This window comes from Sylvia atricapilla, chromosome 5 (assembly GCF_009819655.1).
Source record: "Sylvia atricapilla isolate bSylAtr1 chromosome 5, bSylAtr1.pri, whole genome shotgun sequence".
In the NCBI taxonomy this organism is placed as follows: Eukaryota; Metazoa; Chordata; class Aves; order Passeriformes; family Sylviidae; genus Sylvia; species Sylvia atricapilla.
The window spans coordinates 41955413-41977010 of record NC_089144.1 but is presented as its reverse complement, the minus strand read 5'-3'; the positions used below and the strand labels follow the sequence as shown (position 1 = coordinate 41977010).

At 36.8% G+C, this 21598-nt stretch overlaps 1 protein-coding gene across 1 annotated transcript in view; it reads left to right on the top strand.

The window, feature by feature from the left end:
* Nucleotides 1–21598, top strand: part of CEP290 (centrosomal protein 290) — a 52732-nt gene that overhangs the window by 9407 nt on the left and 21727 nt on the right. The window contains exons 18-32 of the mRNA XM_066319247.1: nucleotides 388–472; nucleotides 1660–1802; nucleotides 1978–2142; nucleotides 3079–3228; nucleotides 4234–4349; nucleotides 9874–9976; nucleotides 11608–11838; nucleotides 12979–13152; nucleotides 14311–14422; nucleotides 15225–15430; nucleotides 17587–17738; nucleotides 18674–18785; nucleotides 19555–20010; nucleotides 21046–21210; nucleotides 21434–21541. Of these exons, the coding sequence (XP_066175344.1) occupies nucleotides 388–472; nucleotides 1660–1802; nucleotides 1978–2142; nucleotides 3079–3228; nucleotides 4234–4349; nucleotides 9874–9976; nucleotides 11608–11838; nucleotides 12979–13152; nucleotides 14311–14422; nucleotides 15225–15430; nucleotides 17587–17738; nucleotides 18674–18785; nucleotides 19555–20010; nucleotides 21046–21210; nucleotides 21434–21541 (2478 nt within the window). The remainder of the gene's footprint in view (nucleotides 1–387; nucleotides 473–1659; nucleotides 1803–1977; nucleotides 2143–3078; nucleotides 3229–4233; nucleotides 4350–9873; nucleotides 9977–11607; nucleotides 11839–12978; nucleotides 13153–14310; nucleotides 14423–15224; nucleotides 15431–17586; nucleotides 17739–18673; nucleotides 18786–19554; nucleotides 20011–21045; nucleotides 21211–21433; nucleotides 21542–21598) is intronic.

The window sequence follows — 21598 nt, the reverse complement described above, 5'->3', positions numbered from 1 at the left end:
CTCAATTCCTTTAGGTTTTAAGCTTATATGGTAGAGTGGCAACTAGTTGAACACAAGTGTAATTTTGAAGCGCTTGGTGTTTTCATATCACTGGAGCCACAACTTACAAAGCCTCACAGATGTCTAGTTTGTACCAGACCACTATTCCAGCTGCTGCATGACCCAAGAGTACATATTTTGTTATGGACAGTGTTATATGGGATACACCTCATGTAACTATTCCAGTGAATCTATTTAGGCAAGAAATCATTATGTGGACAGGGAAATTTTCATGAATGCATATTTCAAATTTGAAGAACTCTGAGACTAAAATATTAAACTGCTAAAATTAGATTCTGTCTATTTTTTGTCTCAGAGAAACTTTTTTTTATGTTTTTCATTCTCTAGAATGAGTATCTTGAAACTGAATTACGTGAGAGAGAGAGAGATTTGGAGAAGAACAGGACTGTAATGGCCAAATTTCAATCAAAATGTAAGTTGCAACCTATTTTAAAACTAGGGAATATTATCAGGTACCTGTAGATAGTTTGCTTATTTAGTTGTTCTGTTTCTGTAATTGTGATCATAAATCTCTGACTTGTTAAAATCTTGAGTTTATATTAGTATATATCTTTGCATGTATGTGTAAATATACATACATAGTTACCAAACCAGTGATAGTACATGAAACATAGTTTATTGACACTAAATACATTAAAATATTATCTCTCATGTTTTTCCTTCTTGATTCAGACATAGTAAAGGCTTTTAGTGTGTGAGTAATCCCGCTTTTAACAATTACACAACTTATGTAATCGTAGGGCTTTTCTGGCTGAAAGGAAGTGTTGGGAAATTGGAGCCACTTGCTGCTTGCGTATATATTCACTATAGTCTTCACTATTCTATATATTCATATATATATATATAAAATATATATTTAGGTATGTTAGCTGAAGTGCACTGCTTGAAAGCTCAGAAATAAAAATAATTGTAATTTCTCTGGACAAGAAGCTTAGGTTTTTTTCTCCAGAGAATGTGAAATCTTAAAATTCTTTTTGAATTTTCAAAATAGGCTTGGTGAAACTACTCAAATTTTTGGCAGTTTACTCCTGTGTGTTCAGTATGGTTAGCCATATTGTTTGAATGCAGAGCGTGTCCTGACAGGTTTTTTGTGTTCTTTTTTAGTTTTCAGACTTCTTGTTTTGTGCTGGAAATTGGAATTTCATTGAAAAAATACAGGTTGTAGGAGTTTTGAGAGTCCTTGACAGCCACTAAATTAAAATCCTCCTTTTTTCTCATTCTGGAGAAGGAATTCAGGCAATTCCTACATACCTTATTGTTACACCCAGACATTTCCGTTTCTGAACTGGTAAAAGTCAGACAGGCTACTAAAGAAGTTTAAAGTGAAATAAGCATTGAATACTGGAAGGTTCAGTGAAGTCAGTTGTGCTCCCATGAAGCATTTAATTAATTTTTTTCTTAATATTTCATCAGTAAGATACACCTCCCAGATTTTCCTAGAAGCTCTTGATTTTAATTTCATAATTGGTTATGCCTATGTATGTATAATATCAACATTCTTTTAATTTATCAAATCAACAAGTATCATGATGAAATGTCCTAGGAAACCTTAAGTCATTTTTTCAGTGCTTTTTAACAGATTTGCGACTTTTATTACAGTAAAAGAGTTATCAGAAGAGAATAAACAACTTGAACAAGGAATGAAAGAAATATTGCAAGCCATCAAAGAGATGCAGAAAGATTCTAGTATGAAGGGAGGAGAAACGGCCTTAATAATCCCTAGTCTGGATCGCTTAGTTCATGTAAGCTTGCTTTCTAAATTACTATTTAGCTTTATAGAGTTTACAGGGTAAAAATGTCATGCATTTTTTGCTAATTTCATGTAGTCTAAACTTGAGGGCTCCAGTTTACTCTGAAAAAACTAAAGCTTTTCTACACTTTTTCTTTGTTATGTTAATTAACTGTTTACTGCATTAGGCAATGGAGTCAAAGAATTCAGATGGGATCTTTGATGCTAGTGTGCACTTGAAAGCCCAGGTTGACCAGCTTACTGGACGAAATGAGGAATTGAGACAGGAGCTCAGAGAGACTCAGAAGGAGGCAACAAGTTTGTCTAATCAGCTGGCAAGTGCCAATGAAAAGGTATATAATTTATTTTGTACTTAAAAAGTGGCTGTTCTGATAATTTGGAACAATCCACATCATTTAGAAGACACTGAATTTAACGAATGAAACAGTGTCATTGTACAAATCTTCCTGAAATTCATGAAGTGGATCTATGAATTTGTCCTTTTTAACTTCAGATCTTATTCTTCTTAATGTTACTTTATCCCTGCAATGTTCCATCAGGTTAAACACCAAGCATGCCTTTCTTCTGGGGAGAGCTGTGTACAAAAAAGCTCACAGTCTATTTCTTCAAAAATCCAGGAGTCTTACATTTTTTATTTATAAATATGTAACAGAAATTAGGTGTTTGAAATGATGAGTCGTTCTGTAAAGTCCTATATCTTGTTTTAAGTTGTACAGTTTACTCTGTGGAATAGTTCTTCCAGGGAAGGAATGAGGAATGAAGTATTATCTTACAAGAAGCCAAGTTTAAATTTGCTTTTTAAGACAGCTTTGGTGATGCAAAAAGATTTGCCAGAAACTAATCTTCTAAAATAGTGTTTTACATACTTAGAGAACCAGAGAACTTTAAAATTAAGTGAAAAGGGAAAGATCTGTTTAGAAAAAGCTGTCAAACAACCACTGCAATATTTCTTTGCAAAACTTAATCTTAGTAAAGGAGTGGGAATGCACTGTGTTTTAAACAATTCGGAATAGAACTGTGATGATATATATAGTTGCCCTGATTGCTGGGGTAGTTTGATAAATTTGGATGAACTTTGTATGCATTTATTGATTTATGAAATCATAGTGTTTTGAAAAGGCTATTTTAAGGAGTATTAGAATGTTTTAGAATATAAGTGAAAATTAATTAGGTTGTCAATTACAACTGATGTAGTAATGTTTTTTAATAATTTTTTAATCTAATAGCAAGAGCTACTTCTTTATTATTGTTTCATGTCTTATCTTTAGATTGAACAAATGAAAAGTGAAATTTGCTTACTACATGAGTCAGAAGGTGCCAATATTGTCTTCCAAACAGTGAATCTTCCAGAAGGAATGGCTCCTTCAAGTGTTAATACAATTAATTCTCTGAACGAATATTTAATACATCTTACACAGGTAACTCATATATTCCTTGAAATAAAGAGTATTCGTAACATGTATCTTATTCCTTTAAAATCCAGTAATATGCTGTATATGGCCTGAGAGATCTCTCAAAAATTATTTTGGTGTTCCAACATTTACTAAACTCTTTGGGATATTCTGTATTTAAAGCTGTAGGTATTTTGTTGTGCTGTAAGCCTGAAAGGTAATAGCTAACAAATTTCGGACAGAAATTCAGATTTTTTTGTTTTAAATCTGAATTTTGATCTAAATATTTGCCCACTCTTCCTTCTACTTCCACAGCTGCACTCTTTCTATGAGAAATTATCTCTTACTGCTGTCTGGATTCTACACCTGAGTCTGCATATGCAAATCAACCTTGAACAGTTTTTCTCTATAGAGTCAAGGTCTCTATTAATTTACTGTATGAATTTTCATTCCATTATTTGTCAAAAATACATCAACAACTGTAAATAAAGGCATAAATACATTGAAACAGATTCCAGTGATTCCCATGGGAAGCATAGCAAACAGTAAAATAGTAATGAAGAACTATTTCAGAATGGAAGTAAAAAAGCCCCTTTTTATTATTATTAATTTATCTTTTCCTGTCTTTGATAACTTTTTTTTATTTTTTTCATTAAAGAATATTTTTTCAGCTCTGTATGCTTATATAGTAGAAGAGTATTTGAAAAATTGAGAAGAAAATGCCACCTGCCAGTTAAGACATTCAGTTAGTATTCTTTCTGGGCTAGCTACAGGTCATAGTGTTTTGAACTTGGAGGGCTGTAACCTGCAGTGTAATTGTGCTCTATTTCACACTGATTAATGAATGCTGCAGCTCACTGGATTTTTTTCATCCGTTGCTTCTAAAGAAAATGCATATTTCATATTCGTAGTTCATGGCAGAAGCATCTATCATGAAAACACAAAGGATTGCCATTTTGATTAAATTGCTAGTTTCATGTTTAAAACCTACATTAATAATTCCTGTGTTTTTATTTCGAAAATATTAATTAGGAACTAGAAAACAAAGAGAAGTTGCTTAAACAATTAGAAGATGCTGTAGAGGACTACAAGCGAAAATTTGCAGTAATTCGTCATCAACAAGGCCTGCTATATAAAGAATATCAAAGGTATTACTCTATTTTCTGAATTATGAAAATTCAATTAATCTAAATATTTAAGAGTCTTGAGACAAGACTTGCTGCTCTGCTGAAGTAGTTTGGTTAATGTCCTAAGTGCTGCCATGTTTGGATATGGACTCCATACATTTTCTTTAGTCCTGTAAAGATTCAGAAAACTCCTATAAAACCATCTCATGTGTACTCTTCTAATGTTGCATATTTTATCATGAGGATTTCATTGTGCTTTCTGCATCTGGTATCTTGCGTTTTACTAGAACGTGGTATGATGGACTCTTCAGCCTCATTTTCTTTTGCTTTTAAGTATGGGTTCTAATAGGTTTTTGGGAGAGGAGAGGAGGGGAGGGGAAAAAAGCAAACTGCTGTCCAAATACAGTCAGAGATTTCTGAAAATTTCAAGTTGTCAGGGTTTGGTGGTTGGTTTTCTTTTGGGCTCCTAGTTATTTTATATGCTTCAGTGAACCTAAATTCCATAAAATAATGGCAAAAAAAATTGAAAAAGTATTTTCATCTGTTGGTAGGATAGGGATGAATATGATCATTTTGATTTTGCGATTAACAAATTGTTAGTTGGATCCTCTCTGGATTGGACTGAACAGTCACGCAGATGTTCTGGATAAGGGTTTAATCTTTCAGAAACTTCTCTTCGTTCTTTGAATCAGTTAAATTCTCTGACAACATTATCTCTTTTTTAGGCATTAGAGAGCTTTTTATTGAAGACTGTAATGTACTAATGTACTGCCTCATTTACTGCTAGATAAGGTATCTCCAGTGACAGGGATAAAATGATGATTCAAGGCTCATTCTCTAAACCTGGTACAGACTGAAGTTGAAGGAGGAGATTCTTAGACTTGGCATCCCATTAAAAGTCAGTTTCAAAGAATTTTCTTTAATTCTCCTCCATTTTACTCTGTTGTTTAAGAAACTTAGATGCCTCTTTGAAAATATCTCTGAAATACACTTGTGAGTAATGCAGGAGCTGGGTGGGGCTTCTTCCATCGTTGAGTGGCAGGCTGATTAGAAGAGGCCTCTAGGGCAAACAGGGGCGGGTCACAGCTCTGAGGGCATGGCAGTTTGCGTGGCAGGACAAGCAGGCAGGGTTGCAGGTTTCTTGCTAGTGAGGTTTGCTGTGTGTTGTTTGCGGTGTTTCTGTTGTTTGATTGGTTTTGGGGTTTCTGTTAGTAATGTTTTTCACGTGATCCAAAACTGCAGATAGTGCAAGTGTGTGTGACCAAATGGAACCCTCCAAAAAGGATGTGTCTGTACAGACCCATTCCTGTGCAGAGTGTTTGAGCTTATCAATGGTTTTAAGAGGTGCTATGGAGGAAACCTGCCTGCAGTGTGAACAGGTGAACAATTTCCTTTCACTAGTGGCCAAGCTTAGGGAGGAAGTTCAAAGACTAAGGAGTATCAGTGAAAGTGAAAGGAAAATAGATTGGTGGATTTCAGACCTTCATCCTTGAGGGAAGCCCACCAAGAGTCAGAGGGCTCCTATGCCTCCCAGTCTTGGCTAATAGGAGGACACCTGGTAGATGGAGGGGAGTGGAAATGAGTCCCTGCCTGGGGAGGCAATAATAAAAATTCCTCCCAACCTACATCCCCTAGCCAGGTGTCACTTCAGAATAGGCATGAGCCCCTGGATCTAGAGAGCCAGGTGTTTACAAGAAAATGATCTGCCCAGTGAGCCTCCCAGTTATGATTCATCTGTAGGATAGATCATGGATCACCACCTCTGGCATCAAAAAGAAAAGAAGGGTAGTTGTGGTGAGTGACTCCCTACTGAGGGGAACAGAGGGCCCCATATGTCAACCAGACCCATCCCACACGGAGGTCTGCTGCCTCCCTGGGCCCAGGTATAGGATATCACTGAGAGACTTCCTGGGCTGATTCAGCCCTCTGAATATTACCCGCTGCTGATACTCCAGGCTGGCAGTGATGAGACTGAAAAGAGGAGTGTCAGGGCAATTACAAAACACTTTAGGGCACTGGGTCAAGTTGTTGATAGGGTGGGAGCACAGGTAGTCTTTTCCTCAATCCCTTTGGTGGCTGAGAAAAAAGGTGAAAGGAGTAGGAGAGCCCACCTTATCAACAAGTGGCTCAAGGGTTGGTGTCATTGGCAGAATTTGGGGTTCTTTGATCATGGGGTATCTTTCACAGCACCTGGCCTGCTGGAACTGGGTGGGCTCCGTCTCTCTGTTAAGGGCAGAAGGATTTTAGTGCACTAACTAGCAGAACTCGTTGAGAGGGCTTTCAGCTAGGTTTGAAGGGGGAAGGGGACCCAGCTGGGCTGTCTGGAATTAGGCCCAAGGGTGGTAAGCCTGAGTTAGGGGTGAAATCAGCAGCCCAGCTGAGGTGTGTGTACACCAATGCATGCAGCATGGGTAACAAACAAGAAGAGCTGGAGGCCATGGTGCAGCTGCAAAGCTGTGATGTAGTTGCCATTATGGAAACGTGGTAGGATGACTCACATAGCTGAGCACTGCACTGGATGGCTGCAAGCTCTTCAGGAGAGACAGGAAAAGGAGAAGACGTGGAGGGGTGGCCCTTTATATTAGGGAGGTATTGATGCCATTGCACTGAAAGTAATGACAATGAAGTTGAATGCCTATGGGTAAGAATTAAGGGGAAGGCCAACAAGATTGACATCTTACTGGGAGTCTGTTACTGTCCACCCAACCAGGAGGAAGAAGTGAACAACTTACTCTATAAGCAGCTGGAGAATTTTTCAGGGTCACCAGCCCTTGTTCTTGTAGACAGCTTCAACCTACCAGACATCTGCTGGGAACTTAATACAGCAGAAAAGAGGCAGTCCAGGAAATTTTTAGAGTGTGTGGAGTACAACTTTTTGTTGCAGCTGCTGGGTGAGCCCACCAGGAGAGGAACTATGTTAGACCAGTTGTTTGCAAATAGAGTCCAGGAGTGGTGGGCATGCTTCAACACAGAAATCTTGGGGGCACAGGAACAGATCATCCCTGTGTGCCGGAAGATGGGTCAGTGAGGCAAACATCCAGGCTGGATGGGCAACGAGATTTTGGAGGAATTTAGGAATAAAAAGAGGATGTATCATCTTTGGAAGGAGGATCAGGTCTCTCAGGAAGTATTTAAGGGGGCTACTAGAGCATGTAGGAATAAAATTGGGGAGGCTGAAGCTCAGTTTGAAATTAAAATGGCAACGTCTGTAAAGGATAATAAAAAATGTTTTTAGAAATATGTCAATGGTAAAAGGAAGGGTAAGACCAACCTTTGTTCTTTACTAAATGGAGGAGGGAACTTAGAAACTGTAGATGAGGAGAAGGTAGAGGTGCTTAATGACTTTGACTCAGTTTTTAGTGGAAAGATTATTTGCCTGTAGGACAGCTGTCCTCCTGGACTGGTAGATGGTGTCAGGGAGCAGGATGGTCCCCCTGTTATCCAGGAGGAGGCAGTCAGAGAACTGCCGGTCCACTTGGATGTTCATGACTCCATGGGACCAGATGGGATCCATCCCAAGGTGATGAGGGAGCTGGCAGATGAGCTTGCAAAAGCCACTCTTCATCATTTACCAGCAGTGCTGGCTCACTGGTGAGGTTCCAGATGACTGGAAGCTGGCCAGTGTGATACTCATTCACAAAAAGGGTGGGAAGGAGGATCCTGGTAATTATAGACCAGTCAGCCTGACCTCAGTACCAGGTAAGGTAATGAAACAGTTTATACTGAGTGTCATCACACAGCACCTACAGGATGGCCAGGGTCTCAGACCCAGCCAGCATGGGTTTAGGAGGGGTAGGTCATGTTTGACCAACCTGATTTCCTTTTATGACCAGATGACCCACCTGGTGGATGCAAGAAAGGCTGTGGATGTTGTCCATTTGGACTTCAGCAAGGCCTTTCACACTGTCTCCCACAGCACACTCCTGGAAAAGCTGGCAGCCCACAGCTTGGACAGGAGCACTCTGCTGGGTTAGGAACTGGCTGCATGGCTGAGCCCAGAGAGTGGTGGTGAAGGGTGCTGCATCCAGCTGGCAGCCAGGCACCAGTGGTGTCCCTCAGGGGTCTGTGCTGGGGCCAGTTCTGTTCAATATCTTTACTGATGATATGGATGAGGGCATTGAGTCTTTCATTAGTGAATTTGCAAATTACACTAAGCTGGGAGCATGTGTCGATCTGCTGGAAGGTAGGATGGTTCTGCAGAGAGACCTGGAATGGTTGGATGGATGGGCAGAGTCCAACAGGATGAAGTTTAAGGAGTCCAAGTGCCAAGTCCTGCACTTTGGCCACAATAACCCCCTGCAGTGTTATAGGCTGGGGATGGTGTGGCTGGACAGTGCCCAAGCAGAAAGGGACCTGGGGGTTCTGGTGACAGCAGCTGAACAGGAGCCAGCAGTGTGCCCTGGTGGCCAAGATGGTCAATGGCTCCTGGCCTGGATCAGGAATGGTGTGGCCAGCAGGAGCAGGGAGGTCATTCTTCCCCTGTCCTGGGCACTGGTGAGGCCACACCTCGAGTGCTGTGTCCAGTTCTGGGCCCTCAGTTTAGGGAGGGCATTGAGACACTTGAGCACATCCAGAGGAGGCAACGAGGCTGGTGAGGGGCTTGGCACACAAACCCTGTGAGGAACAACTGAGGGAGCTGGGGGTGTTTAGCCTGGAGAAAAGGAGACTCAGAGGTGACCTTATCACTCTCTACAGCTCCCTGAAAGGTGGTTGTGGTCAGGTGGGGATTGGTCTCTTTCTCCAGGCAGCAACTGATAGAACAAGAGACACAGTCTGAAACTGCACCAAGGGAAATATAGGTTGGATATTAGGTACAAGTTTTTCATGGAAAGAGTGATAAAGTACTGCAGTGGTCTGCCTGGGGAGGTGGTGGAGTCACCATCCCTGGATGTGTTTAAAGAAAGACTGGATATGACACTTGGTGCCATGGTTTAGTTGAGGTGTTAGGGCATGGGTTGGACTCGATGAGCTTGAAGGTCTCTTCCAACCTAGTGATTCTGTGAATTCTTTGAACTAGCCTAAACTATGCCATATAGTCTATAGGACCTTCCTTATTAGACATGTATGAAAGATCATAGTTTAGTGTTTTTCCCGAATAAATAAATGAAAATGGATAGAGAAGAGTAGCTCAGGCCAAAGTGAAACTGAATAAGTTTAATTTTTTTAATGTTTTGGATGTGGTTTTCATTGAAATAGCAAAACAAGGGTGGGAAGTTACATCCTTTAAGCATCTGAAATAAAAAGAAATGTAATAGAAGAAAATATTTGTAGGCAAAAAAGTAGGAAAGCAAGGCATATATATCTCTGCCTTTGAAAAACAAACAAGACACTGAAGAATTATACTCATCATTTAACCAGCTGTAGGCTAAACAGAGGATATTGATTTTCAGTAATCCATCTACAATTTATCATGTCCTTTTCAAATTATATTACTGCTAAAAGTAAGCACCTTGGTTTGCAGTATTTCAGAATTACTGTTGAAGTTACAGTTTTTAAAATCATCAGGTCTTTCATAATAATAAACAAAAGTTCATTACTGTTTTAGTCAAAAAGAAAGCTGGCAAAAAGAATCAGAAAATATTAAAGAGGAAATGAAAAAACTAGAAGAGCAAAAAGAACAGGATGCTACAAAAATAAAGGCGTATTCTGTAAGTAATTCTGTTACTTTCATTTTTCAAAAAGATTTTAGCACATAGAACGGAGGTTTTAATACACTGCTCTAGTTTTTTAGATAGGGAAAATGTGTACACCCTCCTCTTGTGTGTGCCCCAGGGTGCTGTGTACACACAAGGATGCTGCAGTGTTGTCTGTGCCCCTTGGCCTTCCTGCAGTCTGCTAATCCATGCACTGGGGAGAAACCACCCCAGGAGGTCACATCACACACCTGAGTTGTGGGTCCCTAATTGTTGCACTTAGTACCTCCAGACCATCTGGAGTGCTGAGGTGTTTGATCAACAGGGAAGAATCACTTGGTAATTCTCAGAAGATGCAGGGGCAGTGGAGAAGCCTCTGAAGCTGAACTAGGTTATGAGTGCGGCATTATAATCCTTTCTGCCCCTACTGTTAGAAGTTTTAATGCTTTTTAAATGCCAATTTTCAAGCTGACATCTTCTTTATTTGAAGTCATTAATCAGTCTGGCTAGTCTTTCTCTTCAAGATTATCAGTTCTGAGCAAATGCCTTCTCAGGCAGTCTTGGGTATTCTGTTCACAGTATTTACACTCATACTGCTCTCTTGACAATAGTTGTTACCCAGGCTGTTTGAATGGGAGGAGGAGCATGCAAACAAGCCCTTGGAAAATACATTAGTTTACACTAAGAATTAGAGTTACTACTTTCAGTTGCATCTTATTATATATAAACTGTTAGTGTATATGAATCAATGTTTCAGAAAAATAAGAAACAAAATTAATCTTTCTATTTTGATTTACTTCACCAAGTCTGAATTCAATATTACATTAGGAAAACTGGAAAGTGTTGGTGGTATTGAGAAGTTCCTGGAATTGAAACAGGTAACAGACACAGAAATACGCAATTTTAAGTATTTGGGTACCAAACTTTGCAAAATTTAACCAAAGGCACATCAGCTACATGTGTCCTTTTAGAGAAGCAGATATGAGCAAGGATACCACAGGCTGTTGAAAGTAACTGGATGTTTAGACACCTGAGTTCTAACAGCTCCAATTTCTACCTATCTCCTTGGCAAACTAATGTGTGTGACAGCAAAGCTAAAGCTCACATAACTTCTTTGACCTGAGTTGCCATAGTTTCTCTCCCCACCACTGCCCCTCCTGGGATTTACACATGCATGCAAACACGTGTGCACACACATACACATAAATGTTACTATGGAAGGGATCCTTTACAAGTATGGGTTTGGTCTTCAAAGCAGGACCTTATTAGGGTTTGTTTGGACTTCTATTTTGTTTAGAAAATCGTTCCATTTTTTTTTATTCTAGTATTAAGAGGAAGACTGGTGACAGTAAATGCAGAGAACCATTCTTTCTAAATTTTGAAAGTGTCAGCCTTAATTAATGTTCTAGTTAGTCAGTCAAATGTACTTAGCTTCTGGTTTTGAAGATTCATCTTTTTCTTAGAATATTGTATGTTTGAGCATATGTTGAGTGTGTGTACATATTTTATTAGCAAAAAAAAAATATTTCAGACAAATTAATGGAACTTTTTTCCACCTAGGCTAAAAATATACAAGAGATCTTGTGTATGTAGTTGTGCTTTACCATATTTCTGTACAAGGGTCCTGTTAAAAAAATGTTTTACAGAATTTACTTGACACACTTCAGATGGATCCTGATGAAACAAAGAAAGTACTTGCAGAAAATAACAGAAAAATAACTGTTTTACGAGTTAATGAGAAATCATTAACAAGGCAGTGTACCACTTTACTTGAAATGGAACGGCACCTAAGAAAAGAAAATGAGAAACTGAAGGGTGAAATAACACATATGGAGACTGCAGTTACAGGGAAGATTGGAAACTTGCAACGATTCAAGGTATAGTTTATAGTAGTAATAACACACAATTTTAATTTTACAGTTTGGAAAGAAATAGCCTTTGTTTTTAAATTGAGTTATTACTAGTTTCTTGAATACATTTCCCAAAAGCTTGCTAATTGCTGTTACAAATCTTGTAGAAATATTCTTTGTGTTTATATAAGCATTGTGACCTGGACAAGCTCAAGACGTGGATCCATGGGAATCTCATGTGGTTTAATAAGACCAAGTGCCAGTGTGCTGAACCTGGGTGACAGCAACTCCTGGTACCAATCCAGGCTGGGGAATGAACAGATGGAGAGCAGCCCTGCTGAGGACTTGGGGCTGCTGGTGGATGAGAGGCTGGACATGACCCAGCAATATGCACTCACAGCCCAGAGAGCCAAATGTGTCCTGGGCTGCATCCAAAGCAGTGTGACTGCTATGAGGAAAGGCTGAGAGAATTGGGATTATTCAGACTGAAAATGAGGAAGCCTCTTGGGTGACCTAAATCTGGCTTTCCAGTATCTGGAGGGAACCTATAAGAAATACGGAGAGAAACTTTTGACAAGGGTATATGGTGACAGGACAAGGGGGACTGACTTCAAACCAAAGGAGAGTAGATTTAGAGTAGATATTAGGAAGAATTTCTTAGCTGTGAGGGTGGTGAGGCACTGGCACAGGTTGCCCAGAGAGGTTGAGGATGCCCTGTCCCTGGACAAGTGCTCAAGGCCAGGTTGGATGGGGCTCTGACCAACCTGATCTAGTGGAAGGTGTCCCTGCCTGTGGCACGGTGGTTTGGAACTAGGTGATCTTCAAGGTGCCATTCCAACCCAGACGATTCTGTGATTCTATGATCATCATATGAAACTGAATCTTACTTTTTGGTCTTGCAGATTGCTAGGGCCTGTATTAATTTTATAAGATATGTTTTTACAGTGCCTTGAGAGGCAACTATTAATAAAATTACCCAGAGAACTAGAATATCAGAGAAGTTTTCTCAATATTTTTTGCAGGTGATTTTTAAAGATTAACAGTAATTTTAAAAAATAAACTAATATCTAAAGCATTATATTAAGTATTCTTCTTTTTCCGTGGAGTACTTTTGTATTTAAATTTCTAGCTGGTCTTAGTAACCTATTGTGTTCATTATTTTCTTAGGAAATGGCTTGCTTTAAGATTGCAGCTCTGCAAAAAGTGCTGGATGGTAGTGTGCCATTGTCTGAGCTAGAAGTGGCCAATAAGCAGTACAATGCATTAACTGCTAAATACAGAGAGATGTTGCAAAAGGATAATTGGCTTGTGCAACGGACAACAAACATGGAACACATGGAGGTAATGTTTGTGTTAGGTTTTAACCCTAAGGAAAAAAATGGGCAGACAGAAAAGCATTTAGTTTTGATTCTTTGTTTTTTTGTTTGTTTATTGTTTAAACTAAGCTTTGGATATGTTCTCTCAGAAATAATTTTTAGTTCTTTGATTACTAAAACAAGGCTGGCGGAATGAATATTTGCTGTCTTCTTCAGTTTTGGACATCGTAAGGAAAATAGAATGAATGTAAACACTTTCAAAGCTTTCTCTCGAAGTATGTATCTCTCTTACTAAGTCCCAGCTTTTATAGGAATGAAATGTTCCAAAGGGAGTAAAGCTTTGGAATTTTACTTCCGTAAAAGACCCTAAAGATTGTTCATAATGTGCTTGCAAAATATTGCAGGCACTGCAAATATTTAACTCTTCCCGTGAAGTTTTATTCTGAAGTAGGAGGGAGTTTCTTCTCAAGAACTGTGAAGTTGGCTTCAAAGATACATTACTACCTCCAACTTTTCTTGGGTGGTAAAGAATGAAGGACTCCTATGTTTATTTTATGTGTATGATTTTGTGTGTATGAAAACTTCAGCAACTTCATAGAGCTAGAGAATAATTTATCAACTAAAAACATGTCCAGAAAACTAAAAATTGGAAATTAATTTGCAGTCTTCAATGAGTTTTATTGGTTAGTGTGGAAATTTGTATTTCTATTTGGAGGAATGAAGGAACATTTACAAAAGTAATATTTGACACCTTTATTAAATGCCTAAAAGAACTAAAAAGAATGTGTGATCTGTCTCAAATAGGTATTTATGTGCAAGATGAAGAATTCTTTGTGGGATGAAGTAATCCTCCAGAAGAATTTCTTTGCCACTGTTAATCAAGTGCTTATATGGCAAAGGTTTTCTCATCTAATTCTAGACACTGTAGGAATCACAGTCACTGGTAGTAAATACTTACAGTATTACTAGCTGTGACAGTAAGGTACATAGGACAAAGACCAACATTTTTACACTTATAAAACATACACACTTTACAAACATATACTCTTCTGTTGCCATATATGTAGGTTATGGGTTGCACACAGGTGAAATCTGTTAATCTGAAAGATTTTGTAGATACTAAACATGAAATCTGCTACAATTCAGTAGTTTGCTATTATGTTGCAACTTTTCTGTCATCTAGCGTGAGAATGAATCCTTGAAAGCACAGATAAATTCATTGAGTAAGGAACTGGAGATCACGAAAGAAAAACTTCACACTGTAGAACAAGCTTGGGAGCAGATGACTAAACTAGGCAAGTATGAAAGTTATATTGCAACATTAAGCACCAAGTGGTACATCCTGTATAAAATAATACTTTAATATAGTTTAAAATTGATATGTCTTAAAATAATGAAAAATTAAAAAAACCCTAACTATTTTATGTCTTTCAGTAATGATCTCCATTATTGAGCTGAATTTTTTGTTGTATGTTTCATTTGATTAAAACCAAGTTTGATATTTTTCTCTGGAAACTACTGCTTTGACTTTCCTGGGTTAATGGGTCAAGGGTTTAAAAGCTTTTAATGCAATATCACCTGAATTTTTTTTTCTTAATATGTTCTAACTTGATTGTCAGCCCTAGTGTTTCAGAGATTGTCAAGAAAGTAATTTCTTTCTGCTGGTTTCATGCCTTGAAACAAAGTATTCTTTGTTAATAGCTGCCGTTTCTTTGTGTAGATTTCATTCCTATTATTCAGGAAGAAATCCTTTACCCTGTTTCTTTTACAGATTTTAAATTAAATTTCCTGAAGATTTACCAGTTGTATTAAGATAAGATGAAATGCTCCATTAAAAATAGCTATCACTCTTAACAACCAGGATTGCAGATACATGCATTCATAATTGATAGTAGTATTTTGTTCAAATTGCATATTTTTCAAACATGTAGTAAGGCAAGATAACCATGCCTCCAGTTTAAAAGAAATACTATAGATGTTCTGATAAAGTTTACTTGACACAAATAAAGCAAAACTCATGATTGGTTTCATGGTGGAAATAATTTTCATAGTTGAATCAATTTGTGTATTTCTTAATTTAAGTATTTTTTCTTGTAGGGGATGACAGTGCCATGGACAAAGCCACAAAAGCAATAACTAACAGTGAGATTTTGTCCATTTCTAAGAAGATCACAATGTTGGAAATGAAGGAACTAAATGAAAGACAGAGAGCAGAACATTCACAACGAATGTATGAACACTTAAGAAGTACTGTAAAGCAAATAGAAGAACGTAATTTTGAATTGGAAACAAAATTTGCTGAGGTAAATCTGCTGAGATTTAACAATCTAATGTGATATATCTTAAAATCATATTTTGAGCTTTGCAAAAATTATTTATGTCAATAATATCAATTTATGTCAATAAATAAGTTTATAAATAAGCTTATGATGCAAAAAATTGTTTTACAGCCCATAAGAGCTGCAATTCTGCATATGCAAGACATTGGTAAAAATAGAGCTAATTAATTTGACAGTAGTTTATTTTAAGAATTAGTTAATAGTAAAACACATGATGAGCATCTTTACAGATAGTTTCCTACTTTTGTCAGCAGACTGCAAGAAAAAAGTCTGTTCTGAACTTGTTATTTCTTTTGTCTAATCCATATGATCTTTTTTCCTTATAATTATGAATTATTCAGAAAAAGGTTTGAAGTTTACGTCCCTTGTGCGAATGATAATGTCATGATTCTGTTACAGACTATGTGCCCTATGCCACTCATTGTCTCTAGTAGAGAAATAGAAGTCATGTGCCATTGAAGCTGATGAAACATGGTATTCCTGTCCTATCAGTCTTAAACTTGTTAGATTTTTTTTCCACACTATTAATACTTCAATTTTTTATACAAATTTATTTTCTTTCGACTTTATTATAATTTCTGCAATAAATTTATTTATAGGAATTTTACAGATTTGTTCTTGTGACATTACTGGTCTGTAATTTAAGCACAAGGACAGAAAGAGAATAATTGATAGGAATGCTGATAGACTGTATTCATTTTCACTCCTTGTCTTTTGCTAGAGTGTAATCTAACTATTTTAGATTGCTCTTGTGTGCCTCCTTGATTCTCTGTTGTTTTGGTAATGTTTTTTACGTTGTTTTGATTTGATTTAATATGGGAGATGGAGTAACTGAATATAAAGCCGTTCAGCAGCAGTATTGCTGAAGCCTTTTCTGATGGGATGGGTTCTTTTATTTTGATAATACTTTGGGTGATGTACTCTAGTGTCACATTTTTCATATTATCTTTTGTGTATATTATTTGTCTTGTGATACTTTTAAGTCTGCTTTGTTCTCCAGCTTTTGTGCTGTTACAGCATGCTACTTGCTACATAGCTTAAAACTGCAAAAGTTGATTTTTTCCCCCAGTAATGTAAAAATGGTCTTCCTTCATTCTGAGTTGATGAACTCCTGATGCCATTCTTTCTTACTAGTGCCTCTGTATCCCTTTTTTGCCCCATTTCGATGGTTTTTAGGACATACATCTTCTGTTTCATATAGTCCTGCTGTCAATACCTCCTAATCTAGTATAATTGTTTTTTTTGTTTGAGAAAGAGATAATATGTTTGTGCAGGTGTAATTAATGAAAGATGGAAGAGATACCAGTTTAAGAACTGATAATTAGAACTCTACTATTCATCTTTTTCGTCATAAATCAACTTCAGCATTCTACTTTTAGTTTTCCAGATGCATGAGGATACCCTGCACTTCTTCTTGTTTTTTTAGGAAATCAGTTATTTTGTTAAGAATAAGTAGTTTCAGAATAATGAATTAGTATATACAACTGTATATACTAATTAAGTTCTGAGATTTCTCTGTGTTAGGATTGAGATAGATTAAGATTTTCGATTTTAATGCTTTTTAGTTTGAACTGAGATATTGGTTATTCAGTGTTTGATAATCAACTTGAAAAATCAGGCTGCTTGAATGACTAATTAAGAAACATTTTTTTAGAAAGAATAAAGGGACAATATTATTGTCAGTCTTGGCATTTATAAGCTCTATTTGTGATCCAATGCCAACCTAAAAGGCAGTATATAAATATGTAGGACTGTTCATTTCCTAAAGTGTTTACAGTCTTTTTTTTTAAATGTATTTTTATTTTTCACTTTAGTTTAGGAGCAAGTTATTGCAGTAATCGTTTTAAGAAAACACACTAATAAAATTTGTGTTCAGTTTAGAATCCTTTTGTGTGCCAATTGTGTATCCATTCCTATGTGCATGGAATTCTGTTAAAAAAATGCTTAAGCAGAGAGTAAGGGAAACTAGTTTTTTGAGCACAACCTCATCACAGCTGAACTGTGTTTTGTAATGACTGAAAGAGAAAAGATACTTTTGGGGCTGCTATTTCATTGCAGAGTTTGAGCGGTTATGTGCTTAGGATATAATTTTGTTTGTTTCTGGTTTTGATTTTTTTAAGCTCACCAAAATCAATCTTGAGGCACAGAAAGTGGAACAGGAATTAAGAGATGAACTATCAAAGAGTGTAAGTAAGGCAGTAAGTGATGCAGATAGACGACAAATTATGGACCTCGAGAAGCGTGAGATGGAGCTCAAGATTGAAGTATCAAAGTAAGTCTTGATGTTACAAATTTTGAATTCAGTATGTTAAGAAATGTGTGGAAACTCAGGCACGCTATTCTTACACAATACACGACTTGTGTATCACTAGCATCCAATTTTCAATGCCTGTTTTTTTGAGCATGCCAAATTTGGCATTGAAGATGAAGCATTTAATTCCTGACTATAAAGAATGCAGTTTGTTTCATTCACAAGAAATTAAGTGCTGGCCTGGATAGATAGGGTAAGTATGCAATTAGATAGTTAGAGTAGTATTTTTACACTAATTGAGGTTGATTTGCTTCTGTGCCACAACCGCCATTCTGTGTATGAAAGTCTCATAGAACTAATTGGAAAGTAGTTCTGTCTTTGAAAGACTCGTATCTCAAAGGTTAGGAGGGAGGTTTTCCATTTACTTTGATTAACTTTGCATAAATTGGAAACCTAAGCTTTTTAGATATGTTGATCGTACAAGTTACATCCAAGTAGTTAATGTTATCCTTTTAAATGCCTAAACCAGCAAAATCTATAGGGATACTTGCAGTGATTTTTGGCACTGCAAATAAGTGCTTCTTTGGGGAAGCAGAGAAAGGAATGGAGAATGAAATTTTTTGAGCATTTATATCCTTAAATAGGAGAGAAATTGGGGAGATGCTTAGTTCAGGTAAAAAAAACATGGCATTGTTTTACTGGAGTAGGTTACTGCTAGCAAACTTCTGTATAATGTGTAAGAAAATGTCTTGTGAAAAAGTTGAGAGGCAATACAGAAGATTTTCTTAACCAGAACTCTTAAGTAGTAGAGAAGAGTGTGCTGAGAAGAACAAAGTCCAAATGTTTTGATATGAGAAAACACACTGAGTAGCTCTTCTTAGTATCTTCTATATAGAAAAACTCAATAGGTTGTTCAGCGGTTTCAAGTGATACAATAGTCTTGTTTTCCCTGGAAGGTTAAGAGAACTGTCTCATGTGGCACAAACGCAAGTTGAAGCTCTGGAGGCACGCCAGCAATACAGGGATAAAGAAGTGGAATATCTTAGAATGCAAATTTTGGATTATCAGGTAAAATTCAGCCTCTATTAAAACTTCAGTTTGGATTCTTTTTTCCTTGAAGTGAGAAGAAATGAAGTAATTTTGCAATGAATTAAAAAACTGCAGAAGTATTTCAGAAGAATCTTAGCAAGCTAATCCTTGTAGTGACCATATCCTTTTGAAAAATCTCTATTACATTAATTATTCCCTTCTTCATTTATTAAATTTCTAGCTTTGCAGCTATTACAGATCCTGACCTTTTTTGTTGTTGTTTACATAATATTCATTCCTGTATAATTAATAGCTCATGGTTAAGGAAAAGCTCATGGTGAGGAAAGTCTGATTGTTTTTTATAAGGCGAGAAATTACTTGTAAATAATGAAGATTTGCAATATGTTTACTATTTTGTTTTGTTATTAGCGAAAATGATTTATTGGAATTTGGTTTCACATTGTAGAAGGGTTTGAGACCTTAAATTCAACACTTGTGCCAGCTTTTACATTCCATATTTTCTAAGTTTACGTATTCATTTCTTCCTCAGTTTCTGGTATTTTGGAAAGAGACCATTTTTACTATCAGTATCTGAAAAGGTGTATTTCTAAAATGTAGCTGTAGAAACAATAGTGGAAAAATTAAAAGCCTGTTAGAGGCTGATTCTTACTCTGTGAAATAAAATACATGCAATATATAATACATACGTATATATATAAAATAACTTGGTTTTATTTACATATAAACTGTGTAAACATATTCTGAATTAAAATGAAAAATAAATTTGTTCTATCAATTTTGTTCTTAGGCACAGTCAGATGAAAAAGCAATTATTGCAAAACTGCACCAAGATATCATAGCCCTTCAAGGTAGTGAATCTGTTGCTGTAGGCAAATTGGAGAAGTTTAAAATGAAACTACAGAAGATGGAGGTCCATAATCTACGTTTAGAGCAGAAGCTTGATGAGAGAGATCAAGCCTTATATTTTGCCCGACTTGAAGGAAGAAATAGAGCCAAGCATCTACAACAGACGGTTCAGTCTTTGCGGCGACAGTTTAGTGGTGCTCTGCCTTTAGCACAGCAAGAGAAATTCTCTAAAACAATGATTCAGCTACAGAATGACAAACTGAAGATCTTGGAAGAAGTTCAGCATGCCCAGCAGGAGCGTCGAAATGCAGAAAACAGAGCATTAGAGCTGGAGCTCAAACTGAAAAGTTTAGAAGAGTTAGTAAGTGCATTGAAAGATACAAGAGGAGCTCAAAAGGTTTGTGGTTTTATAGCTTTGAATAGCTTTGCTTATCTGATCTGCATTTAAATTAAGTTCAGTTTGTTCTCTAAATATATGTTTTAAAATACTGATTTCAAAATACACTGTTAGAATATGACAGCTATCATACTTCGTTTTCTGTAAAAGTCAGTGCAGTTATATGAACTAATTATCTTTGGTGCCCAATTAAGCCACATAGGAACTAAACCCTAACTATAAATGCAGTTATATTAAATTGAATTAAATTATTAATCTAATTAAATAATAAATTAAATTCAGAGCAGCTTTCAAAAGTTTTGTTCCATGAGCTTGGAGTGAAGTCTTCACTTTAAATCCACGTATTTTTAAAAAAATGCAGGGGCAGTGGTTTAGATAGTAAATGTTACTATGCTCATGTAATTCTGCTTAAGCATATTTTGCACCCATAAGTAATGTCGCCCTGAAATCTTAAGAAAGGTTTCTCACTTCTCTTCAAGGTCACTGTATGTTAGATAATACATAATCTGTTGTGGCTAAAACTGTCTGCATGTCAGCAATGGTTGTAATGCTCTGGGCCCATTCTAGTTTTAAGTCAGTTTTCAAATATTTTTCTAGAGCATTTTGATATAAGTATGTCTATTTTTCTTAGTCCGTGTGCATTTTTTTTAATATATACAGTTTTTAGTGGTTTTGAATTCTCTTGCTCTTTTAGAAAATACAGACCAGATTTCTTGCATACTTTTTTTGTTCAGTCTGGGCAGATACATAAGGTATAATTTGGGTCTTTTCAAAATTGTTTGCAATGCAATTTTGTCAGTGTAAGGTAAACCTGTTGCCTCTCCAGTTGGCAGCTGCACTTATCAGTCATTCCACTTACAGTTTTGTACTCTTGTCATGCTTCCTCACTCAAGAAAAGTGAAGAAGCTTAAAAAGGCAGAATACCTGACTTCCAGTTAGTTTGAGAAGTTCCATCCTGCCTCAAAGCCAAAGAGTGAAACTGCATCTAGTTGGCCTATGGTAAATTATAATATACTGTGTGTTATTCATTGCAAGGTAATGGAATGGCACATGAAAATGGAGGAACTCCATATGCAGGAGCTTAAACTAAGTCGAGAGTTAGTCAAGCAAAAGGAAGAGGTGAAATATTTGCGTAATATAATTTCTGAATATGAATGTACAATCAGTAACCTGGAAGAGGAAATTGTACAGCAGAACAAGGTATGTATTCCTGCATGCTATTGAAAAAATATCCTATTCCTTATGTTACTAAGTGATTTTCTAATAACTGTTTAACACAAATGTTTATATCTTGGTTTCATAATCCTTTTTAATAACTGGTTTGAGTGATTTACTTTTTGGTAACTATTTTTTCAGTTGAAGTTGTCTATAAAATTCCCATTGCCTTCAATAAATAAACTACTTCTATCAACATTTGTTACAGTTTCATGAAGAAAGGCAAATGGCTTGGGACCAGAGAGAAGTAGAACTGCAGCGCCAGTTAGACCAGTATGACCATCAACAAACTGAAATACTTGGCACAGCTTTAAAGGTACGTGCACTTAAAGTAGACATGTAAGCATATTTTTCAGAGCTGTGAGATTACATG